This window comes from Taeniopygia guttata, chromosome 10 (genome assembly GCF_048771995.1).
Source record: "Taeniopygia guttata chromosome 10, bTaeGut7.mat, whole genome shotgun sequence".
Taxonomy (NCBI): Eukaryota; Metazoa; Chordata; class Aves; order Passeriformes; family Estrildidae; genus Taeniopygia; species Taeniopygia guttata.
Window position 1 is genome coordinate 1,898,611 of NC_133035.1, and position 19,600 is coordinate 1,918,210.

General features: G+C 58.0%; 3 protein-coding genes across 7 annotated transcripts; 1 reads left to right on the forward strand and 2 right to left on the reverse strand.

Annotated features, from left to right (window-relative positions):
- The first annotated feature begins 1,307 nt into the window (after positions 1 to 1,307).
- MAN2C1 (mannosidase alpha class 2C member 1) lies at positions 1,308 to 11,952 on the forward strand. 3 transcript variants are annotated; one of them, XR_012057549.1, is made up of 26 exons: positions 1,308 to 1,465; positions 2,064 to 2,189; positions 2,688 to 2,811; positions 3,060 to 3,130; positions 3,273 to 3,450; positions 3,909 to 4,098; positions 4,462 to 4,568; positions 4,720 to 4,830; positions 5,184 to 5,276; positions 5,391 to 5,507; positions 5,939 to 6,034; positions 6,324 to 6,469; positions 6,912 to 7,035; positions 7,196 to 7,317; positions 7,835 to 7,920; positions 8,388 to 8,558; positions 8,840 to 8,922; positions 9,102 to 9,196; positions 9,319 to 9,423; positions 9,604 to 9,760; positions 10,072 to 10,215; positions 10,307 to 10,416; positions 10,977 to 11,056; positions 11,182 to 11,331; positions 11,489 to 11,592; positions 11,667 to 11,808. XR_012057549.1 is itself a non-coding variant. In XM_030281430.4 (26 exons), the coding sequence occupies exons 1-26, from the start codon at positions 1,374 to 1,376 to the stop codon at positions 11,800 to 11,802; spliced, it is 3,114 nt and encodes a 1,037-aa protein (XP_030137290.4). In that variant the 5' UTR covers positions 1,308 to 1,373; the 3' UTR covers positions 11,803 to 11,952. The 3 variants fall into 3 exon arrangements, 2 of the variants coding, with proteins under 2 accessions (XP_030137290.4, XP_072789921.1); XM_030281430.4 differs by having other exon boundaries at positions 11,182 to 11,327; positions 11,667 to 11,952; XM_072933820.1 differs by lacking the exon at positions 1,308 to 1,465 and adding an exon at positions 2,514 to 2,533 and having other exon boundaries at positions 2,117 to 2,189; positions 11,182 to 11,327; positions 11,667 to 11,952.
- A 1,392-nt stretch (positions 11,953 to 13,344) lies between these two features.
- NEIL1 (nei like DNA glycosylase 1) lies at positions 13,345 to 16,995 on the reverse strand. Of its 2 annotated transcripts, XM_030281287.4 has the most exons (9): positions 16,441 to 16,995; positions 16,223 to 16,342; positions 15,988 to 16,066; positions 15,383 to 15,482; positions 15,120 to 15,244; positions 14,618 to 14,645; positions 14,193 to 14,266; positions 13,846 to 14,062; positions 13,345 to 13,697 (listed from the first exon to the last, which is right to left on the reverse strand). In XM_030281287.4, exons 1-9 carry the CDS (start codon positions 16,992 to 16,994, stop codon positions 13,678 to 13,680), a joined length of 1,317 nt encoding a protein of 438 aa, XP_030137147.4. In that variant the 5' UTR covers position 16,995; the 3' UTR covers positions 13,345 to 13,677. The 2 variants fall into 2 exon arrangements, with proteins under 2 accessions (XP_030137147.4, XP_072789922.1); XM_072933821.1 differs by lacking the exons at positions 14,193 to 14,266; positions 14,618 to 14,645.
- A 97-nt stretch (positions 16,996 to 17,092) lies between these two features.
- COMMD4 (COMM domain containing 4) lies at positions 17,093 to 19,061 on the reverse strand. 2 transcript variants are annotated; one of them, XM_002192341.7, is made up of 8 exons: positions 18,769 to 19,061; positions 18,619 to 18,690; positions 18,477 to 18,542; positions 18,207 to 18,246; positions 17,969 to 18,088; positions 17,686 to 17,766; positions 17,420 to 17,596; positions 17,093 to 17,276 (listed from the first exon to the last, which is right to left on the reverse strand). In XM_002192341.7, the coding sequence occupies exons 1-8, from the start codon at positions 18,769 to 18,771 to the stop codon at positions 17,236 to 17,238; spliced, it is 600 nt and encodes a 199-aa protein (XP_002192377.2). In that variant the 5' UTR covers positions 18,772 to 19,061; the 3' UTR covers positions 17,093 to 17,235. The 2 variants fall into 2 exon arrangements, with proteins under 2 accessions (XP_002192377.2, XP_072789923.1); XM_072933822.1 differs by lacking the exons at positions 17,420 to 17,596; positions 17,686 to 17,766.
- Positions 19,062 to 19,600: the final 539 nt, after the last annotated feature.

The following is a 19,600-nucleotide window of genomic DNA, read 5'->3' on the forward strand; positions in this document are numbered from 1 at the left end:
CTGGTGCAGGTGTCTGGGACACACCGTGGGGACACCTCTGCCTCTGGTGCTCCATCTGACATCCCAGCTCTGCTCCCAGCCTGTACAATAGCAGAGGTTTGCTTTTTTTCTAATTTTCTTTTTATTTGATCTTGCTTTTTGTATTCTGTAACGTGATCCTCGGCCCACAACCCATGTGATTTCTATACCAATGTTGTAAACTTGACTGTAGCACAGTATTTCCATTAAAACATCAGGGCTGAGCATCGTGTACAAATTCTTCCTTCCCTCCTGGTGATAATGTCAGTTTGGGGTGATTTGGAGGCAAACCAGGACATGGAGAGGAGGATGGAGGATTGCTTAGGCTGAGGAACAGTGATGAGGAGGGTTCTGCCTTCTCACCTAGGGAGCACTCAGGGTGGGATAAGAATCTTCTCCCAAATTTGACAAGCAAACACATTCTCCCCAGAAGCAGCAGAGACACAACCATGGTCTCAAGGAGCTCTCAGCAGAAACGAGCAAGAGACTTGTCTGTTCGCTCATGAAAATTAGGGCTCCTGAGCAGCCACCTCCAAACACTCAATGAGGAAGAAGATCAGCAGCTTGTGTGTCCACCAGGGAGAGCTTGTGAGGATTCCCCCGCACAAATAACTCTGAGACAGGAGCTCCAACCCTACCATGGGCACAGCACCACCGAGACCCGCTACTCACGTGGGCCCAAAAGACTCTCCCACTTGAGCCGGCCCGAATTCCTGCACGACAGCCTCCTCGTACGGGATGCGCCGCGGAGTCTGCGAGGAGGAGAGATGGAGGCGACAGGACGGCGATCCCCGGGGCCGTCCCGAGCCGCAGAGCTCCGGGCGGGCTCCGGGAGGGCCCCGGGAGAGCTCCAGGGCGGGCTCCGGGCGGGCTCCGGGCGGGCTCCGGGAGGGCTCCAGGGCGGGCTCCGTGAGGGCCCCGGGCGGGCTCCAGGGCGGGCTCCGTGAGGGCCCCGGGAGGGCCCCGGGCGGGCTCCGGGAGGGCTCCGGGAGGGTCCCGGGCGGGCTCCAGGGGTGGGCTCCGGGCGGGCTCCGGGAGGGTCCCGGGCAGGCCCCGGGAGGGCCCCGGGAGGGCTCCGGGAGGGCTCCGTGAGGGCCCCGGGCGGGCTCCGGGCGGGCTCCAGGGCGGGCCCCGGGCGGGCTCCGGGCGGGCTCCAGGGCGGGCCCCGGGAGGACTCCGGGCGGGCTCCGGGGCGGGCTCCGGGCGGGCTCCAGGGCGGGCCCCGGGCGGGCCCCGGGCGGGCCCCGGGCGGGCCCCGGGCGGGCCCCGGGCGGGCCCCGGGCGGGCCCCGGGCGGGCCCCGGGGCTCGGCGGCGCCTGCGCCGCGCGGGGCGGGGCGGGGGCTCGGCCGCTGCCATGGCCGCGATCAAGAACCGGCGGACGGCCCTGGAGCGAGTGGAGAAGTTCCTCTCCGACACCTACTTCACCGACTGCAACCTGCGGGGCAGGTGGGCGGCGGGGGGACTCTCCGGGACACCGGGATAAGCTCCGGTGTGTCCCCTCGGCGTGGGGACGCTACCCCGGGGCGCTGGCGGCTGTGGGTGCGGGGCTCGGGGACTCAGCGGGCTCTCGCTGAGGGGATAAATCTCAAACGCACACACACACACACACACACACTCACACACACACACACAGAAACACACACACACACACACTGACACACACACATACACATGCACGCACACACACACTGACACACACGCACACACACATGCACACACACACTGACACACGCACGCACACACACACACACACACGCTCTGACACACGCACACACACACACACATACACACACTGACACACACACACACTCCCTCCCTCACTCAGCATAGAGCGCTGCCTCGGGCCTCCGCGGGCCCCTCAGCCCCCCAGCCCTCCCCTGGCCACCCGCGGCCAACAGGGCCCTTATTACTCTGCTGACATTATTGAGGGCGTTGGGTGGTGGCTGGGCGATCCAGCCGTGCTCTGAAAGCTCTCCGTACCACTGCTGGGTCAGTCCACGTGGGACTGATCTTGTTCATGTGTCCTGCCCATCTCCAACCACAGGCTTTTCGGGGACCGCTGTCCGCCGGCATCGCTGTCCTACTTCCAGACTCCGCGGCGCATCCCGTACGAGGAGGCTGTCGTGCAGGAATTCGGGCCGGCTCAAGTGGGAGAGTCTTTTGGGCCCACGTGAGTAGCGGGTCTCGGTGGTGCTGTGCCCGTGGTGGGGTTGGAGCTCCTGTCTCAGAGTTATTTGTGCGGGGGAATCCTCACAAGCTCTCCCTGGTGGACACCCAAGCTTCATTGAGTGCTTGGAGGTGGCTGCTCAGGAGCCCTAATTTTCATGAGCAAACAGACAAGTCTCTTGCTCGTTTCTGCTGAGAGCTCCTTGTGACTATGGTTGCGTCTCTGATGCTTCTGGGGGAGATGTGTTTGCTTGTCAAGTTTGGGAGAAGATTCTTATCCCAGCAGTGGTCAGATAAGATGTCACTGACGGTCTCTCTGGGGTTCCAGAAGGGCACAGGTTAAATCAGGTGTGTATGGCCAGGCAGCATCCTTGTGTGTGAATCCCATCAAACTCGTGGGCTGTCCCCACTCTGGTTTTTCCATGGAGGGCTCTGGGGAAGTGTGCTTTCCCTCGGTAGAAGGTCACACAGTGGGCTGAGGTTGCTGCTTGCTCTCTTCCAGGTGGGAGACCTGCTGGTTTAAGGTGGAGCTGAGCATCCCCCCGGCATGGGCAGGGCGGGAAGTGCACTTCGTCTGGGAGAGTGATGGGGAGGGCATGGTGTGGCGAGATGCCCAGCCTGTCCAGGTATGGAGACACGGATCAAGGCTGTGCCAGCTGCTCTGCTATGTACACTGTGGTGACCTTTGGAGCCCCTGCCATGTTCTGTGGTGGTGCATGCAGGGCTCTGTTCCTGTTCTTGTGACAAAAATTATCCCACAGCATGTGGGACCAGCCCCTCTGTCCAGATGGACTTTGGGGTATCTTATCCTGCCCATCCAGCCTGCTGTCATGGACCTCTGCTGACATGCTGAATGTGCCATCTTCCTGTGCAGGGATTGACTAAGGAAGGTGAGAAGACCAGCTACATCCTGACAAGAAGCCTGAAAGAATCAGAGCCCCACAGGTGGGTGGTCAGGCGAGCAGAGCCCCCCACTGCTGGGGGACCTTGGTGTTGTTGGAAGCCAAGAGGCTGAGGACACACACATCCTTATCTGTGTCCTGGTGCTTGTGACCTGCTCCCTGATGGTTTCCTCTTGTCCCCACAGCCTGACACTGTACGTGGAGCTGGCCTGCAATGGGCTCTTTGGAGCTGGCAAGGGCAGCATGATCGCCCCTCCAGACCCCGACAGGAGGGTTACCCTGAGCAAGGCTGAGCTGGTTGTCTTCAACAGAGATGTCTATGAACTGCTGGTGGATATGGAAATACTGCTGGACATGGCTCAGGTCTGGGAGCTCCTCTTCCCTTCTTTCACCTTTTCCTCCGCTCCATTGCTTCTCCTCCTGCTGTTCTGTGACCTGAGACCTTAGAGGAGAAAATGTTTGCTGCTTCTGCTTTAGCACAATTGACACTGTCTGGGCTTGATGATCCTCATGGGTGTTTTCCAACTCAGGATGTTCTAGAGTAGGAGAAAACTGAATTGAGAGAAGCCACAAGTGTTTTTTCAGCCTCTTCCTGCTCCAAAGCAGGATATATTAATCACAGTCCCTGGAATGGGCATATGGGATTTGGAAGGCATGTGAGAAAAGGCAAAAGGCTGTGTTTGTGAAGCAGGGACATGGTGTTTACCTGTTATGACTGCCTGAGATAGATGTTGAAAGGAGGTAGCAGGTTCTCCTGGAGGCAGGTGACATCTGAGCTCATACAGTGGCCAGAGTCTTACTTTTATCCCTCTCAACCCCAGCTCCTCGGGGAGGAAAACCAGAGGAGTTTCCAGGCACTGTACACTGCCAACCAGATGGTCAACGTGTGTGATGTTACGGACCCCTCCACCTTCCCCGCTGCACGTGGCCTGGCTGCAGCCATCTTCAGCCAGAGGAACGGCGAGAGCCAGCACACCATCCATGCCATGGGACACTGCCACATTGACTCTGGTGAGAGCAGCACAGCGCTCCTCTCCTCTCACCTGGAGGCCAGAGTGTGCTGCCCAACAGGAGAACAGGCTGCCCTTGGGCTCCAGGCACAGGATGCCATGCCTTGAGAGAAGGGAATGGGCCTCTGTGCTGCCCCATTGCTGGTGTGTCACTGGGGCAGTGTGGGAGTGTGGGTCTGGCTAGCTGTGCCCTTTGGAACACTGATGGGACTGGGGATGAGGGGAGAATTACAGTCTGCTGTCTTCCACCTGTTGGGCTTCAGCCCTCGATTTCCCATCCCAGGAGGGGTTTCAGAGAGGTTCCAGCTCTGTGAGGGGCTTGTGTTAGGTAATAACCATGGTGGGGCCATGCCTGTCCCTGCAGCCTGGCTGTGGCCGTATGAGGAGACCATCCGTAAGTGCGCCCGGAGCTGGGTCACCGTGGTCCATCTGATGGAGCACAATCCAGAGCTGACCTTTGCCTGCTCCCAGGTGAGTGATCTCCCTCTGGACACCTCTCCTCGGCTGGTGGCATGTTGCTTCTCCAGCTAAAGGAGGTGGGGGGATGTAACGAAGCAGAAGTGTTGCAGAGAGAAGGGACAGGGTGTGGGGGGAGCTGGGGCTGATCCCTGTGCTCTGGCAGGCCCAGCAGTTCGAGTGGGTGCGGAGCTGCTACCCCGGGCTCTATGCACGCATTCAGGACTTCGTGGCCAAGGGACAGTTCATTCCTGTTGGAGGCACCTGGGTGGAAATGGTGAGTAGCATGGTGAGCCTGGCTTGCCACAGCCTCCTTGTGCCATCCTCTGGGACCAGGCCTGACATTCAGGGGAGAACGGGGCCTTTGCTGAGCCTTCTGGTGGGCAGTGGTCTCCAGGAACAGCAGCTGTCTGAAGTGCCCAGCCTAGCACAAGTACAATCCTCCCAAATTGTTCCCTGAGAAAGGAGCTTTGGACTCCCTAGTGTGTTCCTCCTTTCCCCCTGTGCCGAGCCCTGCCGAGGTTCTCCCCACGATCTGCCAGGCCAGGTGGGTGGGAATGGAGGTCTTACGAGATCTCTCCTTCCCTGGTTCCTGGCTTTGCTCATGGACTCCCTGTGTCTTCCCCCCAGGATGGGAACCTGCCCAGCGGGGAGTCCATGGTGCGGCAGTTTCTCCAGGGACAGAGGTTCTTCCAGGAGCAGTTTGGCCGGATCTGCTCGGAGGTGCTTGTTCTTTTCCATCACGCCTTCCTTGCCCACCATCTCCTTCCCCCCCATACTCTTTCTGAGGTTGGGTGACTTGTGTGTGTCCCTCTCCCTCTGCTCCCGTGCTCCCAGTTCTGGCTGCCGGACACGTTTGGGTACTCAGCCCAGCTGCCCCAGCTGATGCGTGGCTGTGGGATCCAGCGATTCCTCACGCAGAAGCTCAGCTGGAACCTGGTGAACTCCTTCCCGGTGAGCTGTGCTGCCTTCTCCCCAGGGATGGACTGTGGGTGCTGGAGTCTTCTGCAGGGCTGGACCACCTGTTGGTTCCACAGTTCCTCAGTTCAGCTAACACAGGCTCTGCTTCCAGAAGCCACTAGGTTTTGGTGGCAGTGATGTTCTGTCAGGCTTTAGGAAAGAGGAAGGATGTGACTAGAGATCCCAGCCAGGCCCCTGGCCTAGGTACTCCTACTTCCAGATGGGAAGGTGTGACTTGTGTGTGGGTTCAACAGACAGTAAATCCAGCCCCTGCCCTGGTGACATTCCCTGTTCTTGTCCTCTCCTTGAACTGATCCATCAGGGCATCCTGCACCTCCCTGGGGAGAAAGTGAAGGCCCAGTTTGAATCCTGAAGAGGCTCTGAAATGCCCTTGTGCACCGCATTTTCCCTTCTCTCCCCTGCAGCATCACACGTTTTTCTGGGAAGGCATTGACGGTTCCCAGGTCCTGACCCATTTCCCCCCTGGTGATTCCTATGGGATGCATGGGCGAGTGGAAGAGGTGAGTGAGGTTGCCAGACCTACATGAGAAGGGCAGTGCCAGCCCCCTGAGGCAGGTGTGAGGCTCCTGGGAGAGGGCACTGCCTGGGAAGGGAGCAGGAGATCTGGCAGCATTGTTGGACAAAGGCTGTTGGGGTGCCTGACTCCAAGATGTGCCCACACTTGATTTAGGCACTTAGAGGAGCAAGAGTGGGCTTTGCATCCTAAAGACTGACCTGGCTTTCTTGTATGGAGCTGTGGGAGCTGGGGCTGGGTGCCAGGGGATTGCAGCTGCCCAAAAATCCCTCCAGATGCTGAAAACAGTGAAGAACAACAAGGACAAAGGCCGTGTGAACCACAGCGCATTCCTCTTTGGCTTCGGGGATGGAGGAGGGGGACCCACACAGAAGATGCTGGATAGGATGAAAAGAATGAGTAACACAGATGGGCTGCCCAGGTGAGAGGAGAGCTCCCATCCTCTCTCCTGGCAGGGGCATTTGCTTTGAGACAGGCCTGGCCTTCAGCAGCCAAAAGAAAGGAAGAAGGGCAAGCAGAAGGCTGGGCAGGATTTTCAGGGAAATGGACTCTCTCCATCATCAAGAGCTGTAAGAACAGGTCCACAGGGCAGCTGTGGACTGCTTGTGAGCCCTCAGGAGAGCAGTGGGGTGAATGGCCAGCACAGCAGCTGTGCCTGGCAGTCACTGCCTGCCTGGGGAATGTCCACAGGAGAGGGACAGAGTCACAGGGTCACTGGAGAGGGGCAGGAGAAGGGTGAGGGGAATACTTTGTATGGTTGTATTGCAGTTCCTGAGGCCTGTTATCCATGGCTAATGGATGCACCATTAGCCATGTCACAGGCTTCTCCCCAGCTCATCACTGTGTGTGTGTGTGTCCCACAGGGTGCAGATCTCCACCCCTGACCAACTCTTTTCTGTCTTGGAGAAGGAGTCATCCCAGATGTGCACCTGGGTGGGAGAGCTCTTCCTCGAGCTGCACAACGGCACCTACACCACACAGGCCCAGGTGAGGGTCCCACTCCCAGCAAGGGGCCCATGCAGGCTCATGACACCTGCAAGCACCCAACCCTGCTGCACTGGAGCTGGGATTCCACTGTGGGTGTGAGAGTTCCTCTCCCAGCTACCCGCTCCCTCAGCATCTTCCTTCTGTCCTTAATTGGCACCAGATAAAGAAAGGGAATCGGGAATGTGAGCGGATTCTCCATGACGTGGAAGTGCTCAGCAGCCTGGCTGTGGCTCAGGACACGGCGTTCCAGTATCCTGCCAGCCAGCTCCAGCAGCTCTGGAGGTGAGGGAGTGTTTGAGCACTGGTGGTACTGGGAGAGAGTTCAGTGCTGCAGCGCTGTGTGTGCACAACTCCTGCCATAAACTGATCTGGAATCTACCTGGAAAGAATCTGCTGCTTTGCTTGTTTCTTCTGCTGAAAGGTAACACCAAACCCTCACTGCTCTGCTGCCTGGAAGCTTCATTTCCTACCCAAGTGTCTTCCTCCCCAGTTTTGGCTTGTTTGAGCTTGTGCAACAACGTATCTCATAGCCCTGAGGGTTAGAAACAAATAGCTCTTAGTGCCTGTGGTTGTGGTTTACTGAGATGACATTGACGAGCCCTAACATGAAGGGATTTAAAGGATGCTGTGGAAAAAATCCTTTTCTCTCAAGTGTTGGGTAATGGGGGAATAAGGAACAGTTATTAAGTTTGTCTGTCTTGCAAATAGGGCTCTTGTTTGAGAGAAGAACTTGTTCTAAGCCAGCACAAATCCAGTGCTCTCTGCTGCTTTCTTCCCTGGTGTCTGCTCTCTGTTTTAGGTTATTGCTGCTCAACCAGTTCCATGATGTCCTGCCAGGCAGCTGCATCCAGCTGGTGGTTGAGGATGCCCTGCAATACTACACAGGTGAGCAGGGAGTTTGGCTAGGAGGGCGCTCACCTGTGGGAGCAGGTCCTGCCTGGTGGGGCTGCGGGGAGGTTCCAGCCTGGACTGCCAGGCCAGCCTCAGCAGGCGTGTCGAAATAATGTTAGATTAGCAGGAAAGCCAAGGGATTGAGCACCATCCCAATTTATTGGCTTTTCTGCTTGCTGCTGGCATGCCAGGATAGACTCCCACCAAGGTTTGTTTCTGCCTGCCCAGGGGTGCTTGCAGGAGCTTCGTTAACCAGAATTTTCCAGCTGAGCTGGCACAGCTCATTGTAATCTTTTAATAACAAAGTTGAGAATAATTGTACACTTGAATCACTAATAGATAATAATAATTAATGATAATTAGCAATTGTAGCTTGGAAGGAGATAAACTGTGTGTGTGTACATTGCACAGGGAGTGCCAGAAGCTCTCTCAGAGCCAACTCAGGCCCTTTTATTGCCCAGAGATCCGCAGGGCTGGTGCTCAGCTGCAGGAGGAGGCTGTGCAAGCCCTGTGCAGGGATCTGCTGCAGCCCGAGGCGTGCAGCACCCGGAGCACCCTTGTGTTGAACACGTTGTCCTGGGAACGCACCGAGGTGATCTCCAGGCCTGGGCCAGATGGGACAGAGGCTTTGGGTATGTCTGACCTGGGAGTAGCTCTTGTATCAGAGTTTCTTACAGGGGCAGAGATAGCTAACATGGAAATACTCTGCCTCTCCCTGCCTTGGGGAGGGTTTTATTGACTGTTCAGTTTGTTCTTTGGACAGCTGGAAAGGGGATGAAGTCCCCTGAAGCATGCATGAAGAAGAGGAGGGTGTGGGAGGAGGCGGTAGATCTGACATGACAGCAGCAGGGCAGCAGTGGTGTCACTTAGGGTTCAGTCTGGGGTGAGTGAACAGAACCTCTTTGCTTTCCAGCTCTGGTGACAGTCCCCAGCATGGGCTATGCTCTAGTGCAGGAGCCATTTGTGCCTCCTCAGCCTGTGGCAGTGAGGAAACAGGTGAGCACAAGGCAGATTTCCTCACGTCTGTGTTCCCCACCTCAGAGGTTTTTTGAGGAGAAATCAGGGTTAGGGTTGAAAGGAGGAGAAATTTAAGGAATCCACTTGTTAGATTTGCATTGGAGGCACTCGGCTCCCGCAGCTATGGGTCTGACACCTGTTTCTGGCCTTTTCCCAAGGAGGATGGCTCCATTACCATGGAGAATGGGGTAATTGCTGTCTGCCTGGACATGATGGGGCGCCTGACCTCTCTTCAGCTGCTGGAATCAGGGAGGTCTGTGTCACTCAGTCCCTGGCCCTGAGCTCCTCAGACCTCTCCCAGGACTTCTCACTGTGTGCCTTTCTCCACTGCCAGTCCTTCTGATGCTGCTGTTCCCCTGTTCCACTTTCTTTCAGAGAGTCAGTCCCAGATGGCTGCTATGCCAACCAGTTTGCACTCTTTGATGATGTTCCCCTCTACTGGGATGCCTGGGATGTGATGGATTATCACTTGCAAACCAGGTAGAGGAGCAGTGTGTGCAGCACTTGGGTTTTGGCTTTGTGCTGAGGTTCTTGCCTCCCTGTTAGTCCTAGCTGTAAGAGAGCATTCCCTCTGGAGAAGTGAGTGCCTGCTGTGTGTGGCTGCATTGGGATTTGGATCTACCAGGCTGAGCCTATCTCTGCCTTCATTCCTTTCTCCAGGAAGCCAGTGACAACGCTGCTGAAGCCTCTGGAAATCAGCCTGGCTGGGGGCCTGCGAGGAAGTGTGAGGTTCTCCCTGCAGGTTGGGAAAAGCAGCACCTTAACCCAGGAGATCATCCTGGATGCCCTGTGCCCGTACCTCCGCTTCCTGACCCAGGTTTGGCCCGTGGCTGCTGTGTGAGACTGACGTCCCGTGCAGCTGGGAGCTGGGGAGCTGAACCTTGTGCCTGAATTATATCCCCCCTCCCTGTTTTCTTCCCTGGAGTCCCCTGCTGCCTGTCCTCCTCTGCAACAAGGTGGATCCCAAGGGCCAAGGGTGGAAGTGGGGCCCACCAGTTCATCCCTGTTGAGACTCTGATGTGTTTTAGTTGTAGGTGACGTGGACTGACTGCTGCACACCAGGACACGAGAAGTGCAGTCCCTGCCTGTCAGTCCCCCACTGTGACATCCTTCTGCTGCCACATTTAGGTCGAGTGGAAGGAGGCTCACAAGTTCCTGAAGGTGGAGTTCCCCGTGCAGGTCCGGAGCACAAACGCCACCTACGAGATCCAGTTCGGGCACCTGCAGCGGCCAACGCACTGGAACACGTCCTGGGACTGGGCTCGCTTCGAGGTGAGCAGGAGCTGCTCTGGCCCTGGGCTCAGCTGCTCCTGCTCCAGCAGCAGCTCCGTGTGCTGAGCTCATCCCTCGGTGCCTGCTGCAGGTGTGGGCTCACAAGTGGCTGGATCTCTCTGAGCATGGCTTTGGGGTAGCTCTGCTGAACGACTGCAAATACGGAGCATCGGCCCACAGGAACATCCTCAGCCTCTCCCTGTGAGTTAGGGATGGGAGAGGGGGGAGCTGCTGTGGCACTCTGCCTTCTGAGGTGTCTCTCGGAAGTCAAGGCAACACCTGCTCCTAAATGACCTTAGTTACAACAAGGAAATAGCCTGCTGGGTGGCTGTTTTCTGAGAATTTGGCTGACTTACATTATCTAAGTCAGTTAGAACTAATTCCTGTGAACTGTGCTCAAAGACAATTCAGGAGAGATCAAACTCATATTTGTAGGGGTAGCTTTTCTGTTGCTAACCAAAATGTACCCCAGGAAGGGAGGCTTAAGGAGAGAAAAGGAACAGGGTGTTAATGCTACAGGTGCATACAAAGCTAAAAGGAGCTGCCTATTTCAGTTTGACTGTCAGCCCAATTTTCACAGGATGACAACCCAGTTTTTTAGCTTCTGGAACTGTCCAGGGTCTGTTTGCTGTTGTGTTTTTGCTTCCCCTTTGGGCCCAGCCTCAAGGCAGCAAGGGAAGCAGTTGTCTTGTTGTGACAGTGCTCTGGGTGAGAGTGGGTGCTGCCAAGGCACTGGTCTCACTAACCTCATGTTGCCTTAGGCTGAGAGCACCCAAGTCCCCTGATTCCACGGCAGACATCGGACACCACCAGTTCACCTATGCTGTCATGCCTCACCAGGGTGAGTGACAGAGCTGGGCCCCACGGGGACATGCAGGGTGGGAGCTGCTCCAGTGAGCTTGGGGTGAGCGTGCCTCTGGCTGTGTGTGTACAGAGGCTGACCAGAGAGAGGTTCTTGTGCTGCAGGTTCCTTCCAGGAGGCCGGTGTGATTCAGCAAGCCTACAACTTGAATTTCCCCCTCCACGTGCTCCCAGCCAGCAGTCCCCAGTGCCCAGCCTGGAGTGCCTTCTCTGTCAGCTCACCTGCCATCGTGCTGGAGACTGTCAAGCAGGCAGGTGCTGGGGCAGTGGAGGGGAGGGCAGAGGGGCTAGGGTGCTGTTGTTGAGCAAGGCTTGCCCTTTCACCCACGCCAAGTGGTGGTCAGGCTCAGCTGAGCACAGCAACTTGTGTTGGAGACGCTGTGCCTGTCTCATCTGTCTGAACTCCCCAAAGGCCGAGGACAGAGCTGAGGCTGTGGTGGTTCGGCTCTACGAGGCCCATGGCAGCACAGTCAGCGCCTGGCTCCAGACCTCCCTCCCCGTTAAGGAGGCGATGCTGTGAGTCCATGCCAGAGGGCTGGGGGTGCTTGGGGATGGAGATCAGTCCTTCAGCCTTGTGCTTTGCCCCCCAGCTGTGACCTCCTGGAGCGTCCGGTTGTGCAGGGCCACCTTCCTCTGGAGCAGCGGGGCCTGAGGCTTTCCTTCACACCCTTCCATGTGCTCTCTGTCCTCCTGGTCCTGCTGACACCAAACATCACCCCTTGCTGATGCTGCAGCCACCTGGACCAACACTGTGAGCTTGTTCCCCATCCCAAGAGTTGTGCAGGGTGACAGAACCCAGGCCTGGTTCAGGGGTTCCGTATGGTGGAAAAATCTCTCTTCCAAGCCGTGCTTCCAAAGAAAGGCTCAGCAGTCTCTGTTGTCTGGTCTCAAGGCAGTTTATTGCAAGTTATCTAGAAGATTTTCTTCTGGGGCTGCTGTGGTTTGCTCACAGCTCAGGCAGAGGCACACACACACCCTGACATCCTCTCTGACTCCCGACTGCTTCTTCTCTCCCCGCCCAGGGCTGCTGCTTTCTTTTACATGGTACATTACTTGTTACATGGGTACAGTTCTTCCCCAATGCCTATTACCTATATTAAATGGTGCCTTTCTATCTTTTATATGGTACATTACGTGTTACATGGGTACAGTTTGTCCCCAATGCCTATTACCTATATTAAATGGTGCTTTTCTATCTTTTATATGATACATTACGTGTTACATGGGTACAGTTTTTCCCCAATGCCTATTACCTATATTAAATGGTGCTTTTCTACTCTAAAACAATCTGTGAGTGCCAACATCACCAAGAACATGGAGGTGAGGAAGAAGAAAGAGGAGGAACAGGACCAGCCTACATTCCTCCATCCTAAAACCTCTGACCCACATGTACAAAATAAACCCCCCCCTCTACAGGTGTTAAAACCCCCCTGTACAGCACTCAAAAATTCTTCCCTCTGCTTTGTAACTACTCCTACTGTAATATCTAAACTTTTGTGACTTCTTGTTCTTCCTGCAAGGCTGGTAAATCGTTCCATGGCTCAAACCCAAAATCACAGCTGTTTCCAGCTGCCTGCCAGGGTCTCAAATGCTTCTGACCTGGGCCCGGAACCTCCAAAAATGTCTGAGGGACATTTTGAGTTCCAACAGCAGGGCAGCAGTTCCAGAGAAGGGCATTGTCCCCGTGTCCTGAACCCAAGTGTCGGAGAGCAGCACTGGAACAACCCTGCTCCTCAGGGAAGGAGGACAGCTGCCCACTGCCCAACCAGGGTAGGTGGTCTTGAGTGAGTTCTGAGCTCATTTAAGTGTGAACAAAGGTACAGACAGGCTCGTGGCCCTGCATGGGCTCTGCTCCAGCTGTAGAGGTTTGGGGAGCAGCAGCTTCCACAGTGACTCCTGTGTCACAGCCTTCATCTTGTCCAGCAGTGAGTGTAAAAACACACTCCACTCCTTCCCTTCTCCCCCTGCCTGCCCCTTGCACTGCCTTTGCAGAAGAGGAAACCCAAAAAATCGAGAATTACATAAAAACAAGCTCCACCCTGTTTACTTAACTTGTTTTCAGGTAACTGCACTGACCTGCTTCCCCCCAGGGCTTCTGTTGTAGTTGCTCTTTTAGTGTCCACCTGAGCAGGATCTCACTCACTGGGGAGGCTGAACTTACCTTTATTTTGGGGGGATGAGGTGGAGGGAAACTCTGTTCCAGCCCCTGTGGGGAAGAGGCTGAGCACAGAGGAATTTATCCTTTGCATGAAAAGGCATGCACAGTGATTTCTACACAAAATACTTTATTAGTCAGCTAAAAACAGTGATTGGATCAGCAGCCAGAAAGGGAAGAGGGACAGGGAAGAGTCAGAGTCCAGCACAACATGTTGTCCTGGCTCTTTTTCCCCTGAAATGCCTGTGGACAGCAGGAAAAAGCCCCATCACCAGGCTCAGCTTCTCCCTCCCACACTGGCAGGATGCCACAGTAGCAAATAAGTGTGAGCACAGGTGGGGAGCAGCTCCATTTTCACCAGCACTAACCCTGATCTGTGGCCAGGCCCTGCCTGAGCTCCTCCTGGCCCCCTTGAGTGCCCCTCAGGAGGTGGCAGCAGGTGACACTCACACAGCAGGGGCTGCACCTGGAGAAGGAATTGAGGAGTCAGAGGGCAAGGAGGTATCTGGCTCTGCCCCTTGGACTCCTGTCCTGCCCCTCCGTCCCCTTGGCACAAGGGAGCTCTCCCACAGCCCCCAGGTGTGCACCAAAGCCAGAGGCACTGCCAGGCTCACCTTGGCCCCTGCGGGCAGACGTCCGGCGGCTTCTTCTGACACTCAGAGGCTCCTCAGGCGAGGCTGGAGCAGCAGTCACTGCCCTCCTCCCACGGGCACGTCCCTTCCTTGGCCTGTCAGCCTGCCCTCCCTGCTCTTCCTTCTCTTCCTCCTCCTCCTCTGCCTTTGGGGGGTTTGCTGCAGCCCTGCGGCGCTGCTTCGAGGCACGTGGGGTGACCTGGGTGGGCGTCAGAGCCAGAGCTTACCAAGGTGGAAAACTCCATGTAGGATCATCACCATGACCTCGTGAGCAGCCTGAGCAAGGCAGGGGCAGCAGGACAGCCAGAGACAGCCACAAAGCTGCTCACCTTGGGGCTCGGTGCCTCGGGGTCTGCCTTCAGCTGGGGGCTCTTCTTGCGGGGCGTCTTGCGGGGTCTCTGCCCTGCACGAGAGGATGTGCCCAGCTTAGGAGGGCTGAGGAGAGGATGAGGCAGAGCCTGCACCCCAAGGGACAGCCCATGGCACAGTGACCTTGCAGGGATGCTGTTCTGAGTGAGGAACTACAAGATGAAAAACTAGCTGCACCCAGGCAGGTTTGGATGCTGGTAGGGAGCCCTGGGGACAAATGACTTCTGTCTCTTGGTGCCAATGACTGTCACAGTCTGTCAGCACCCTAGAGAGAACGGCTTTGCTCCTGCCTGTGCCCTTGTGCTGCACAGCAAGAACAGGGTTTCCCAGGCTCCAGCCCTCCTGGAGCAAGAGTGGGTCCCACAGGAAGGGGAGAGAAACTCACCTTTGGGAGCCATGGGGCCAGGCTCTCCCTGTAAGGAAGGGACAGAGCATTGACTGGGGTGCAGTCATTCTGCAGGCAGCAGCAGCAGAATCCCTGCCCCTTCTCCATCCTGCAGCCATTGCAGTGATAGGGAAAACAGCCACATTTCCCTGGGAAGGCAGGGGAGTTGGACTTGCTCTGCCTGCCCTGTGCCTTGGGGGCTCTGCCATCATTCCCTGTAGCTGCAAGGCCCAAAGACAGGGCCCCAGAGGGAAGAATGGGGCTGCCAGACCACCCAAATCCCCCCATTCCCTCCATCTGCTGCAGATTGCTCACCATCATTAGCTGGCTGCCCACCACAGAGGAGGTCCTTGTCACCTCCATGCCCAGGAGCTTGATGGAGAGGGAGACCCCCAGGCACAGAGTGTAATGGGAGTCTCAGCAAGCAGAAAACGGGCCAGTGTCCCCTTGGAGGAGTGGTCTGGGGTCTCTCCAGCTCCAGGCAGCAGCCCCAGGCTCCTACCTGGAACCATATGGTCCTGCCACTGCGGTCACGCAGGGAGCTCATGCCAGGCACCAAGTAGCACTGCAGCCACTTCTTAAAGTTGGAGTAAGCATCCGAGTGCTCGGGGTCCAAGAGCTGCTTCTCTGGGAGGGGAGACAGGGAAAGGACAGAATCAGAGCTGTGATCACCATATCAGGGCGGCCCCCAAACCTCCTGATGCAGAGAATGCAAAGCCCTGGCCTCCCTGCTAGGCCCATTCCCAGCGTCTGTCTTGTCCTCACCTGCCGTGATGACCTCCATGGGCACGGTGTGGCACAGCTCCAGGAGATCTGCGTTCTCTCGCTTCAGCTTCACCTTCTTGCTCAGCGTCAGGGAAGGATCCTGCAGGCAAGGAGGAGGGCAGAGAAGTCACCTGCCAGCTACCTCTCCTTCCTCAGCTTCTCTCCTCCCATCTTCTTCCCCATCTCTTGCCCTCCAGAAGATGAGCTACCACGCTCTCCACACACGATAGCCCTGAGCTCACCGCACAGTAGGCTTCCAACTTAGCTACAAAGCCATGAAAGAGGGCTAACACACAAAAACACCAGCAGCAGATTGTGTAGTTTGTTTTCTGACTTAAAATAGCCACTTCCTCCTCTCCCCTGAGGCCACAGGATCAGCCTTGGGCTTTACCTCAGCCTTCCCCTTTGAGATTTTAAGCTTGCAAGGTGTTTGTTTCCCTCACCTCTTCCTCTTCACCCACCCCAAAAACACTTATAGACTTCCTTAGGGCAGGAGACTGGCAGAGTTCATCACGAAGGGCCACAGGCTACCAAACCCCTGCTTCTGGCATCTGTCTGAAAACCCGTTGCTTTCTGAGCCTGTGAAAGCACCTGGTACTCCCCACCTTCTTCCTCCTCTCCTGCTCCTGCTCCTTCAGGGCCTCCAGCACGGTCCGAGCTTTTTCAAAGGGAGGGATCTTCAACCTGAGAGAGTTACACGCCAGCCTGAAGCCTCGCTTCTGCCACTTCCAGTGTCCACCGGGTGAGGAGGCACAGCCGGCTTAGCCAAGGAGCTGTCAAGCTCCAGCAAACTTAGATGGAACCTCCGAGGCAGGTCAGCGGGTGCTCAAGTCACCTTACCTGTACAGGATCTCAGCACGCAGGTAATTCCCAATTCCATTGAAATACTTCTGGTTTAAGAGGACCTCACAGATGGGCTTGTCAAAAGCCCTGTCATCCAGGTTCTTCAGCACATTCTCCCTGCAAGCGAGCACGGGCCATCAAGAAGAGTCACCGGGACATGTCTGTGCAGGAGAAGCAGCCCAAACCGAGCAGGGGGCATTCCTCAGGACGCTCACCTGAAGGCCTGGTACTCGGAGACCACGCAGGGGCCGCGCTCCGGCTGCCAGGCGTCCCCCAGGCGCCAGGACCCGAAGCGCCGGGGGTCGACGAAGCAGAGGGCACGCGGGGGGCTCTCACGGGTGAGGAAGCGCAGGTGGGCATGGCGGGGCAGCTCGGCGGCGGGGCACAGCCGGAACGACCCCGACATGCCGAAGCGGAACACCAGGTCCTGCGCGGAGGGGCCGGCGGCGGGGTCCAGCGCGCTCAGCGTCAGCCGCAGCTCCTTGCCCCGGGCGACGGCCGAGATGCTGTAAGCATCGCTGCGGAAGGGCACCTCGGGGCCGCGGCCCACGGCCGAGCGTTCCACGGCGCCCGCGAACACCAGCGCTCCGCACGCCCCGTTGATGAAGCGCCCGGCCAGGTGCAGCTCCGGGCACTCGGGCATGGCCGCGGCCGCTCTGCAGCCCGAGCCCGCCGCCGCCGCCTCCCGCCGCACGGCCCGCCCCCATTGGCTGCGCGGGGCGCGCTGCGCGCTCCCATTGGCTGCGGCGCGGGCGGTGCGCGCTGCCATTGGCCGCGCGGTGATACCGGAGGTCGGTGCCCTGCCGGGGCGGCCCCGCCGCGGGGAGATGTTGCACAACGCGCCGACACAGCGGGACACGGCTCAGCTTGGTCACACGGACTTTATTGGAGCTGCCCCGAGGACCCCCGGAAACCCGGAGGCAAGGGAAACCTCCTCCCCAGCCAGGAGCACCAATCTGGACTCCCAACTCAAGTGTCGCAGCCTCCGGCCGTGGCCCTTTTCTGGCTCCTCAGAGAAGGGTGTTCATCAGGGCCTGGGCCTGCTTCAGCTCTGCAGAGAGAGAACGGAGATGTGGGGGAGCTGCTGGTATTGCAGCATCACTTCCAGCATCCCCTTCCCAGCGTGCCTCCCACAGCAATTCCCCCTGCAGAATCCCCCAGGAGGTCTCCACTGCCATCCCTCTGACGCCTCACCTGCCAGCAGCACCCAGAACTTGTTGGCCGAGAGCGTCACAGGGACAGCCGTCATCTTCTCACACTCTCTGTCCCGCACGTTGAAGGTCAGGTGCACCACGGGCTCACTGACCTCCTGCAGCTCGCTGGAGCTGAGGGTGTAATCCACCCGCCAGCGCACTGAGCCCAGCTGGCTCACTAGGGTGGCAGGGGGACGGGGTCAGCAGCCGGGCTCACTCCAGCAGGGTGACCCCCGCACCCCTAGTGACACCCAACACCCCACTCACATCGCAGGCTGCAGGCCCTGAGCGTGTCCTGGAGGGGGCTCTGCTTCTCCTCGTAAGAACGGCACAACCCGCTGGCATGCTCTGCTCGTGAGGGGACACAAGAGAAGAACCCCTCTGCTCGCACCAGACCTGCAGCTGCCAAACCCCACCAAAGCTCCCCAGGGTCCGATGGCCCAGAAGGGAGGTGATGGTGGACAGCACAGCAGTCAGCCTGCCCGCCACCTGGGTGGAGCAACATCCCACCAAGTCTGGCTCATGGTGCCACGCCGAGGGTTTCCCCTACCTTTGGGCAGTCCCAGCTGCTGCAGCTCGCTTGACAGAGACTCACTGTCTACATTGTGCTTGGCTGCGCTGGAGAGGATGAAGCCGAGTACAGCAATGGTCGCCTTCACATCCCCTGACTCTGCACATGGGAGGAAGGGTGAGCTCTGTCACCTTGGGAAGGCATCTGCAGATGCATTGCTGCCCATCCCTGGAGCATGGCTCCATCGGGGGATCATGGCAAGGACAGCAGTGCTCACCTAACTTTGCATCTGAGGTCAGCTTCAGGATCTTGTCATACTGTGGGAGAGAAGAGCATCATGGTAAGCACCAGCTAACACACCCATGACCAGTGTTAACACTAACAATTCTTACCCAAACATTAATACTAATAACACTTAGTGTGCATATTAGTACTGCTAGTAGAGGCCAATAGTGTTCTTAACGCTGAGGCTTGCATGAAGATGTTGCTGATTGTGCCACTGCAGTGTTGGAACACTTGGCCTCCACTGCGGCAGCCCCACACTTACCTCGATGGCCTCCCCCAGCAGGTCCCGCAGCACCTGGGCGCAGATCAGCTTCAGCTTCACCGAGGACTGCGGGGGAGAAGGAGGGTGAGCAGCGGGCCCCTAAGCGGCGGGCAGGGGGACGAGGGGGGCGCGGGCACTTAACTATTTTGGCCAGAGTGCTGATCTCAGCCAGCACCCAGTCGGGGCAGTCCAAGTCCCCGCAGAAGCGGAACCGCTGCGGGGAAAGAGGCGGTCAGAGCCCGCAGCGGGCTCCGCACGCCCTCCCCGCTCCCGCCACCGACCCCCTCCCCACCATGTCGGCGCCGTTACGGCAGAGTCCGCCTGGGCGACCCGGAACCACTCCCGGGCCAGTGCCCGCTACGGCCCTCCCCGCCGCCGGCCCCGAGTGCGGCCGGGGCGCTCCGGTGGGGGCTCGGCGGGGCCCTGCAGCCGGGAGCGGGCAGCAGCGGGCCGGAGAACGGGCCGGAGTCCCGGAGCCGCCCCCCGGGCCCTCAGAGCCGCCCCCCGCGCCCTCAGAGCCGCCCCCCGCGCCCTCAGAGCCGCCCCCCGGGCCCTCAGAGCAGCCGGGCTCCGCCCCGCCGGCCGCCTCGCGCTCCCGCCCGCCAATCCCGGCCCGCCTTTCTCCGCCCTGCCCAATCACAGCCGTCCTTTCGGAGCGGGCGCGGTCCCGCCCAGCCCAGCCCGCGCAGGCGCAGTCCCGCCCCCACCCTCAGGCCGGCCGTGAGGGGAGCGGAGCAGCCGGCGCAGCGCACAGGGCTGAGCGGGACTGCGGGTGCGGAACTGGGGCTGAAACTTCACAAACTTCGACGTGAAATCAAGATCCTCTTCCAGTTGCACCTCGCCGCAGCGGAAGAGTCAAAGCTGGCGGCGAAATAAAGGTTTGTGAGAATGAACCTGGAAGCACTGCAGAGCTGGGATCTCATTGAGGTGTTTATAAAGATTGTGGGGACGTAATGCTGACCTGGAGGGGTGGGTAAATCCTGCAGGTAGAGCTGAAATAAAAGCCCTTGGCTTGCCTGAAATAGAGACACTTGGCCAGGAGACGAAGTAAAAATTGTGGTTGGGAAGAGGCAAAAGAGAGTTCCTAGCACTGAGGCAGCATAGGGACTGCAGAGGCAGAGCCA